This window comes from Osmerus mordax, chromosome 11 (assembly GCF_038355195.1).
Source record: "Osmerus mordax isolate fOsmMor3 chromosome 11, fOsmMor3.pri, whole genome shotgun sequence".
NCBI lineage: Eukaryota > Metazoa > Chordata > Actinopteri > Osmeriformes > Osmeridae > Osmerus > Osmerus mordax.
In genome coordinates this window covers 14,086,515-14,095,081 of record NC_090060.1, presented here as the reverse complement: position 1 = coordinate 14,095,081, position 8,567 = coordinate 14,086,515, and the positions used below count along the sequence as shown (strand labels likewise).

At 42.9% G+C, this 8,567-nt stretch overlaps 2 protein-coding genes across 3 annotated transcripts; one reads left to right on the top strand and one right to left on the bottom strand.

The window, feature by feature from the left end:
* The first annotated feature begins 2,801 nt into the window (after window positions 1–2,801).
* LOC136952038 (lens fiber membrane intrinsic protein-like) lies at window positions 2,802–3,872 on the top strand. The gene is made up of 4 exons (XM_067246711.1): window positions 2,802–2,977; window positions 3,290–3,439; window positions 3,530–3,664; window positions 3,811–3,872. The coding sequence occupies exons 1-4, from the start codon at window positions 2,803–2,805 to the stop codon at window positions 3,870–3,872; spliced, it is 522 nt and encodes a 173-aa protein (XP_067102812.1). The 5' UTR covers window position 2,802.
* Window positions 3,873–4,076: 204 nt separating this feature from the next.
* Window positions 4,077–8,562, bottom strand: LOC136952242 (heat shock cognate 70 kDa protein-like). Of its 2 annotated transcripts, none has more exons than XM_067246950.1 (9): window positions 8,424–8,562; window positions 7,129–7,338; window positions 6,835–7,040; window positions 6,543–6,695; window positions 5,871–6,426; window positions 5,543–5,745; window positions 5,203–5,401; window positions 4,838–5,070; window positions 4,077–4,594 (listed from the first exon to the last, which is right to left on the bottom strand). In XM_067246950.1, the coding sequence occupies exons 2-9, from the start codon at window positions 7,331–7,333 to the stop codon at window positions 4,385–4,387; spliced, it is 1,965 nt and encodes a 654-aa protein (XP_067103051.1). In that variant the 5' UTR covers window positions 7,334–7,338; window positions 8,424–8,562; the 3' UTR covers window positions 4,077–4,384. The 2 variants fall into 2 exon arrangements, with proteins under 2 accessions (XP_067103051.1, XP_067103052.1); XM_067246951.1 differs by having other exon boundaries at window positions 7,129–7,335; window positions 8,424–8,556.
* Window positions 8,563–8,567: the final 5 nt, after the last annotated feature.

Here is an 8,567-nt window from a genome sequence, read left to right as displayed (position 1 = left end):
CCACTTCACTGATCATCAGCCTGTTGCCATGGTATCAAAGAACAACCGAAGATGAAGCATTAAGGCCTGACACCTGCCTTTTCATTATTGTTTTAATGTTGCCTAATGTTGGTTTTCATGTTTTTTTTCTCTATTTAATTATTTATTCATTATTTATGTGACATTTCGCCCTTCGTCAATATGTACATAGACGTCTTTGATAACTTTTTATTGATATGATCTACATTAAAGAAAGAGAATATTGTATTTTGAGAAAACAAAAATGTCATCAGTGAGTCTGTATTATTCTGAAGATATTCGAATGTACCTTATGTTTACATGTTAACCCCAAAACCATGATGATGTTTGTTTTACGCGAGACAAGAAAATATAAAACAGATGAGTTAACAAAACCTTTTGAGTTAGACGTGTGTGTGTGTGTGTGTGTGCGTGCACATAATGTACGTGTGTGTGTGTTGGTTTACAGTTTCTCTCTGTAATTGTGGAGTCAGCTTCCTGCTTATTTTGTACCAAAGGTGTGTGAACCAGTACCCTTGTTAAACATCCTTTAATTTATTCTGCCATGATTTTGAAAAAAGATCAATAAAACATTTGTTACTCTGACAGTGTCTGAAACATTTATTATCTAAATATGGCTTTTGTTTGGTAATGTCTTATCAGACAGAACAGAGAGCCGTGTTTTACAAAACACATTTTCAACAGTAAGCGCTACTGTAGCGTTGGTTTGTGTTGTGAGGGGAGACAGAGAGGGCCTGTCTGTGGCGTGCAAAATCAGTTGTTTGGCTTGGAGCATCAGAATGGAGAAGGGCATGCGTGCGATGTCACACTCCACCTGTGACATTCTATCCCCAGGTAAACTGCTTCCTGCTTGGCAAATAAAAATAGTATTTTCGCTGGCTTCAGGTAAACAGTGTTGGTTTTAGATGAGGTAACAGGGCAGGAGCACTGTGCCTGTTTGCTTAGTTTAATGTCCACCAAGAACAACAGTATTATCCATTTAATTTGCGGTAGGCTCATTGTTTTTTAAATATTGCAATGTCTGTTTGTTCCATGGATTCCGTTCTCCCCCCCCCCCTCACACACGCCCCTTCCCCCAAAAAATGTAATATTATTAAACATACACCATACTCAGCATCCCAGCACCGGACTCAAACAGATATAGCAGTATAAAAATATAACTAAATCTGGCCTTGCTCTGCTCGTTCTGTTCAGTCTGCAGAACCTGTTTTTGTTTGGTTTGTATTTCTACTGTAGTGAACTGATAATGATGAGGAGGATGATGGGATTTAATAAAAGCAAGAGCGATCCGTTATTGTATATAGTCATCACTATATCAAATACATAATACATACAGACAGTATAATAAGCGTTCGGTTACTACTATGCTGATGTTTAATACCCTCAAATTACTGGTAAACGACAGGATTATGAAAATGATTGGATGTATTTTTTATATGATTATGATATGATGCAATGGCCGAATAGAACTTCCACTGCAGCCTTAATCATTAAAATCATATTTTTGTGTTTCATTGGTGGATGACGAGATTATAGATTTAGGGAAAGTGATTTAATGAACTTCTTGTAATGGTACATACAGCACTATAAACAAAAGATCCCAGAAATACTTCCTATGTAGAGAGGCAGTTTCTTCTGTTGCCGAAATTAAGTCTTGAATTTATTTTACCTCAAATAATATTGGAAATATTTATGTGGATTACAATGGATTTTTATTTGTATTGTTAAAGAAAGTTTACAGATTAGACAACTGAAGAACATGTTTGAACAGGTTCCATACGTCCATTTTAGCAGCTAGGTAGAAAGTGCCATCTAGTGACGACATTGAGAACTTACTACTTCATAGTCTTTCTCTGGTAATACCAGTGTATGCAAACACACCACAATTAAACATCTCAGGTTGTGGTTTTGTGACATTGCTTGTTACACTCAAAATAACCTTTGTTTCATTGACAACGAATGTTTCAACACACCTGACACCAGTAAAATAATTTTGATTGATTTTGATCCTTCTTGTTAAAGATTCAGTAATGGAGGTATTCATTTAATAAGGGCAATGCATTAATTATGTATGAAAATGTTATCAATAATTCATCATAATCATGACACCATGTCTACATCCATACCTGTACAATTAAATTCCGAATGCATGAAAATATAATCTATATTGTAATCTAAATTATGCTAACATGAACAATATATTGTTGAATAGCATACATTTTCTATTTAGAATAAACTATGTGAACGTTGCATTAGTTTGAGCCTGTTGCAGAACGGATGTCCACTGTGGATGATAGTGCAGCACTGTGAATTGAAACCCCCATGTCATCAGTATTACTGAGACTTGCAAATGCTTTCATAGTTTTGTTTTTTCAGCAGATTCCATAAACCACTAACCTCATTCTCTGTGATTGGTGGTGGCTCAGCGTGCATCATTGTTCTACTTGGCCGTTTGTTCACTGGGATTCCTACACACAAACAAAACTTTACTGACAGCCTGGGCAATATTGGGCTCTGGAGTGCTTTAACAATCCCCCTGAATTATTGGAATCTCCCACTTTTTCCAGAAACAGGATCAATAAAGGTAGGTTATCTATGGTTAAACAAAGAATGTGATGTGCGATTCTATTTAAAGTTGTATTGGGAATGTTGATGTTAAGTAGGATTAACAGCTTCAAATATGTTATGCATAATATGCTGTGCTTAGGGGGGAAATATTCTCCTATTATTAGTCCAGAGCCAGTGTCACTAACTGCATCTGTGTGTGCCAGTGTGTTTGACAGCATGTACAGCTTCATGGGAGGAGGATTGTTCTGCGCTGGGATAGGAAACATACTCCTCGTGGTCTCCACAGCAACGGACTACTGGATGCAGTACCGTCATTCCAACAACTACATGCACCAGGGCCTGTGGCGTTACTGTGTGCCAGGGAAATGTATGACACACACAGACAGTATTGGTAAGAAAAACATGGTTACACACGACAGCTGCGGTCTCTGTCCTCCCGTCATGCCGACGGGAGGACCTGAGTCATCTGGAGGGGTTGCTCATCTCAGTCATGATGCTGCAGTTGCACTGTTCAATAAGGTCTAAACCCTCGAGTATAATCTCCAGGGTCACTGCCCTAACAGAGGAACGTATCCCTAAAGCACTGACAGCAAACAGCGGTCTCCAGATGGTCATGATGAATAATGTAATGAGAACATCCTATAATTGATGATTGGAGATATCGGCGAGCTACAAAGACTTGCTCTCTGTGTGCCCTCATTAGCGTACTGGGATGCCACCCGTGCCTTCATGATCCTGTCCCTGCTGGCCTGTTTCATTGGCATTGTGATCGGAGTCATGGCCTTCATCCACTACTCCTCTTTTGATGGGTTTGACAAGACCTTCGCAGCCGGCATCCTCTTCTTCATCTCCTGTGAGTACTTCCTAATCCCTGTGGTCAGCAACTCCCTCTCAGGTCCTCGTAGTGATGTCATCGTAAGTGACGGGACTTTGTCATCTGCAGGTTTCTTTGTGCTGCTGGCGATGGCTGTCTACACAGGGGTGACGGTGAATTACTACGGTAAACGCTATGGGAACTGGAGATTCTCCTGGTCTTACATCATGGGCTGGGTGTCCGTGGTGTTGACGTTCTTCTCAGGTAAGCTTATCTGCTGTGATGTCACAGTCTGGAAGGTTCTTAGCAAACTTAGACCAACAGATCACCATTCAAGTGCCTACAATATTACTTCAATGTATTTGATTATACCCACGTTCACTGAATATCTGATTTTTTTCTTTTGAAAGGTATATTTTACATGTGTGCCTACCGGATGCACGAATGCCCAAGAAACTCCAACTCACGCTGATCTGCCAATTCCACCCCATGAATAGCTCTCTATCAAATGACTGAGAACTCTGTCACCACTGTTATCTGGGTTTACACACAGACATAATATCCTGTTTAACTGACCTGAAAAATATAATAAATGGGTGTACCACAGTGTTTGTTTGTCATATATAAAATGTGTCAAGATCAAAAGGTTTATGATGCACAAGTTTGAAAGCCAGCCTAGAATTTGAAAGACCCTTTATTTATATTTGCTCAAACAGGAAGCTGGAAATACAATTCAGCCACATTTCAGGCTGTGAAAAACATGCTGTGTATGTTAAACGTGAATAGTTTAAACCACAAACAATTCACATGTAAGCAAAGGACCCGTCAACCTAAGGTCACCGTCAAGTTGCTGTTTTCAGCACACAAAAATGTATGACCCAAAACAAAGTGATAGATGTGCAAACTGTGAGATAAATAATGGTCCAGCACATTCCATGGCTTAAGCTAAACTTGATGGATGTTTCACAGAAACGCTGGGAATGACTAATCAACTTCCTCGATAGTTGGTCCAGAAGATCCACCTCCTCCAGGGGCACCCCCAGCCCCTGGGAAGCCCCCTGGCATGCCCCCTGGCATCCCTCCAGGCATGCCCTCTGGCATCCCTCCAGAGCCCTGATACAGCTTGGTGATGATGGGGTTACACACCTTCTCCAACTCCTTCTGATGGTCCTCAAACTCCTCCTTCTCCGCAGACTACAAATCAAATAAAATGTATTTGTATAGCCCTTTTTACACACAAGCATGTCACAGAGGGCTTCACATACGCACATAGAACTGCCCCTCAACCAACCTAAACCCTCAAGGAAGGAAGGAAGGAAGGAAGAAAGAGACAGAAGGAAGAGACATAGAAATTTAAAAAAGAGATGATGGATGAGCCAATCCCATCTCAACTACAAGAGTCCCTGCTGTGTTTATCCAACAAGTCCAACCCCATACCTGGTTCTTGTCCAGCCAGCTGATGACCTCATTGCACTTGTCGAGGATCTTCTGTTTGTCCTCGTCGCTGATCTTGCCTGCCAGTTTCTCGTCCTCCACGGTGGACTTCATGTTGAAGGCGTAGGACTCCAAGGCATTCTTGGAGGAGACCTTGTCTCTCTGGACATCGTCCTCTGCTTTGTACTTGTCGGCTTCCTGGACCATGCGCTCGATGTCCTCCTTGCTCAGACGACCTGTCCAGGGACACAAGAGACAGAGCTCCATGGTTACAAGACTTCTGGAAGAGGAATCTGTTACGAGATGTGTATAATACTGGACGCACAAACATTGTCACCAATCTGAGTTTGGGTCAAGAAGCCGTTTACCCTTGTCGTTGGTGATGGTGATCTTGTTCTCCTTGCCAGTGCTCTTGTCAGCGGCCGACACGTTCATGATGCCGTTCGCGTCAATATCGAAGGTAACCTCGATCTGGGGGACCCCTCTGGGGGCGGGGGGGATGCCGATTAGCTCAAACTTCCCAAGGAGGTTATTGTCCTTGGTCATGGCTCGCTCGCCCTCATACACCTGATAAACACAAGATCTCGTTAGAAGAAAGTCCTACTATTCCAGTTAAAACATGAATATAAATCTAAGTTGGGCCATTGAGATTGTTCAAATCAAAACTACAGAATTTTGGTTAGTAATTTTTTTTCCGCCTGTTCACACCTGGATGAGCACGCCAGGCTGGTTGTCAGAGTAGGTGGTGAAGGTCTGGGTCTGCTTGGTGGGGATGGTGGTGTTCCTCTTGATGAGGACGGTCATGACCCCGCCGGCCGTCTCGATGCCCAGGGACAAGGGGGTGACGTCCAGCAGAAGCAGGTCCTGCACGTTCTCAGACTTGTCACCTGACAAGATGGCTGCCTGCACAGCTGTTCAACACAAAAAGAATCACTTAGGTAAATATCACAGGATTTCCATTAAATTATGTCTGAACAGCACAACCGATGAGGAAAGAGGCAGAAAAGGAAAAAGGTAAAAACTTTGGGATTCTAACCTGCACCATATGCCACAGCCTCATCAGGATTGATACTCTTATTGAGTTCCTTCCCATTAAAGAAGTCCTGAAGCAGCTTTTGGATCTTGGGGATGCGAGTGGAGCCTCCGACCAGGACAATGTCATGGACCTGGGCCTTGTCCATCTTAGCGTCCCTCAAGGACTTCTCCACTGGGTCCAGGGTGCCTCTGAACAAGTCTGCGTTCAGCTCCTCAAAGCGGGCTCTGGTGATGGAGGTGTAGAAGTCAACCCCCTCGTACAGGGAGTCGATCTCGATGCTGGCCTGGGTGCTGGAGGACAGGGTGCGCTTGGCGCGCTCGCATGCGGTTCTCAGACGACGCACAGCCCTCTTGTTGTCGCTGATGTCCTTTTTGTACTTGCGCTTGAACTCGGAGATGAAGTGGTTAACCATGCGGCTGTCAAAGTCCTCCCCGCCCAGGTGAGTGTCTCCTGCCGTGGACTTGACCTCAAAGATGCCGTCCTCAATGGTCAGAATTGACACATCGAAAGTGCCGCCACCCAGATCAAAGATGAGGACGTTCCTCTCAGCCCCAACCTGAAAATCAATCGATATCAATTTAAGTAATCGTGTTATTACTGCACAGTACTGTAAAAGGTCTGCCTTGCATCATACTCAGGTATTTAACAGAGGGGTAGAGTCAGTGAATTAACCTTCTTGTCGAGGCCGTAGGCGATCGCAGCAGCGGTGGGCTCGTTGATGATGCGGAGGACGTTGAGCCCTGAGATGGTCCCGGCATCTTTAGTGGCCTGGCGCTGGGAGTCGTTGAAGTAGGCTGGCACTGTTACGACGGCACTGGACACAGTCTACAGGACAAAAACATAAGAATATTGTATGGGATCAGTCTTTATCAACTTTTGAGAAATTATAATGTGATCTACATTAAAGAGATAATGACAATAGTATTCTGAATGGTTAAACCAGTAGGTTGAATTATGGCCTCACTTTTCCCAGGTAGGCCTCGGCAATCTCCTTCATCTTGACCAGCACCATGGAGGAGATCTCCTCAGGATAGAAGGCCTTTGTTTCCCCCTTGTACTCCACCTGGACCTTGGGTCGGGTTGAGTCATTTATGACAGTGAAGGGCCAATGTTTCATGTCTGACTGGACCACGCCATCATCAAAACGCCTTCCAATAAGTCTCTTTGCATCTGAGGGGAGATGGCAAAAGCTATAATGATTCCCTTGTTAATACCCCACAAGTTAGTTGATCAATTGACCTATTACAAAATGTCTTACCAAAGACTGTATTGGTGGGGTTCATGGCTACTTGGTTCTTGGCAGCATCCCCAATTAGCCTCTCTGAGTCGGTGAATGCCACGTAGCTGGGTGTGGTCCTGTTGCCCTGGTCATTGGCAATGATCTCCACCTTGCCATGTTGGAACACGCCCACACAGGAGTAGGTGGTGCCTAGGTCAATGCCAACGGCTGGTCCTTTCGACATGGCTGCTGAATAAGATTCCACACAACAGAAGTCGTCTCTTAATCATTAGTTACGGGTTTAAAAACAAATTATATATTGTTGAGCTGACCACTTAGCGAACATGTTACGTTTTTGTCAGTAGTAATTCCAATGACACAGTGGTTAGAATTGTCCAGCATTGTATTGCTTACCCTTGGGAAATGCTATTTTAAGAACATAAGTCTCACTGAATGACCCCAGCACCTGTTCAATTCTCAACTGTGTATTTCGCAATAGAGTGTTTCCACAGCAAACAGCAGCAACTGACATAATGGCACTGCTAAAACCATCCTTACGTCGACTCCGGAATATCAGGCTTTTTTTTTTTCAGCTTGAAATGACTAAAAGTAGACCATTTAAAATACAAATATCATAATACAACATTTTAACTAAGTAAACTTAACAAGTAAACACTGTGCCACAAATAAATAAATCAAGTCCTTGTTATCGTATCGGTAGCGAGCTAGCCTATTACCGGTAGGCCTACACTAGGGCGCGTCTTCAGGAGAACCAGCTGGAACATTCGATCTGCTTCTCCCTCATTCTCGTTTCTTTCGGTTTCTAGCTAGCTTGCTAACGCGACTTTAGCCATTTGTCAGTGCACCTTTCCTTGAAGCACCACCAACAATAGGTGGACATTTCCACAATAACACCTTACAATTCAAGTTATGATCCACAATTAGTATGATTGCTGTGTATATAGCGAGACAAGTGGAGTGATGACAGTTGCTGTCAAGTTTAGCTAGATGCACTCAGCATCATAGAACCTCGCTCAAGTTTAGAAACGGACTCATTTATTCACTAGACTTAGCTACAGTGCCTTTCACTTCTAGCTAAATATTTTGAAATTAGGAGCCGCATATACTGTAATAAAGTTGCTCAAAAATAAGGTTTCTCTGAACAAAACACTCGAGTCTAGCTAGTGCTACAGTACAGTGGGCCTACTTATCAAGCGAGCAAGCTCTAGCTACAGTAGCTGTACAATAAGAATAACACAACTGTAATCCATAAATGTTCGCATATATCTAACTAGAGCTAGTGCTAATTTGAAATAAAATATTATTTTACTAACCTGTACTGTATAGCAATATAACTCGCAGTTTAGCGGATTAAAAAGCGTCCCTCCGATTCTTCAACTGCGTGTGAGCCTGAACTTCGCAAGCCTGTCTTTTCTTTGACAGATGAAGAACTCTCTAGAAAAAGGGAGAGCGTTCTG

Excerpts from the sequence above, each read along its gene's own strand:
- LOC136952038 (XM_067246711.1), top strand. The coding sequence starts at position 2,803 with ATGTACAGCTTCATGGGAGGAGGATTGTTCTGCGCTGGGATAGGAAAC. Across the intron at positions 2,978-3,289 it reads GACACACACAGACAGTATTG|CGTACTGGGATGCCACCCGT; the intron begins GTAAGAAAAACA and ends TGCCCTCATTAG. Across the intron at positions 3,665-3,810 it reads GGTGTTGACGTTCTTCTCAG|GTATATTTTACATGTGTGCC; the intron begins GTAAGCTTATCT and ends TTCTTTTGAAAG.
- LOC136952242 (XM_067246950.1), bottom strand. The coding sequence starts at position 7,333 with ATGTCGAAAGGACCAGCCGTTGGCATTGACCTAGGCACCACCTACTCC. Across the intron at positions 5,402-5,542 it reads AGCCTGGCGTGCTCATCCAG|GTGTATGAGGGCGAGCGAGC; the intron begins GTGTGAACAGGC and ends TGTGTTTATCAG. Across the intron at positions 5,071-5,202 it reads CACCATCACCAACGACAAGG|GTCGTCTGAGCAAGGAGGAC; the intron begins GTAAACGGCTTC and ends GTCCCTGGACAG.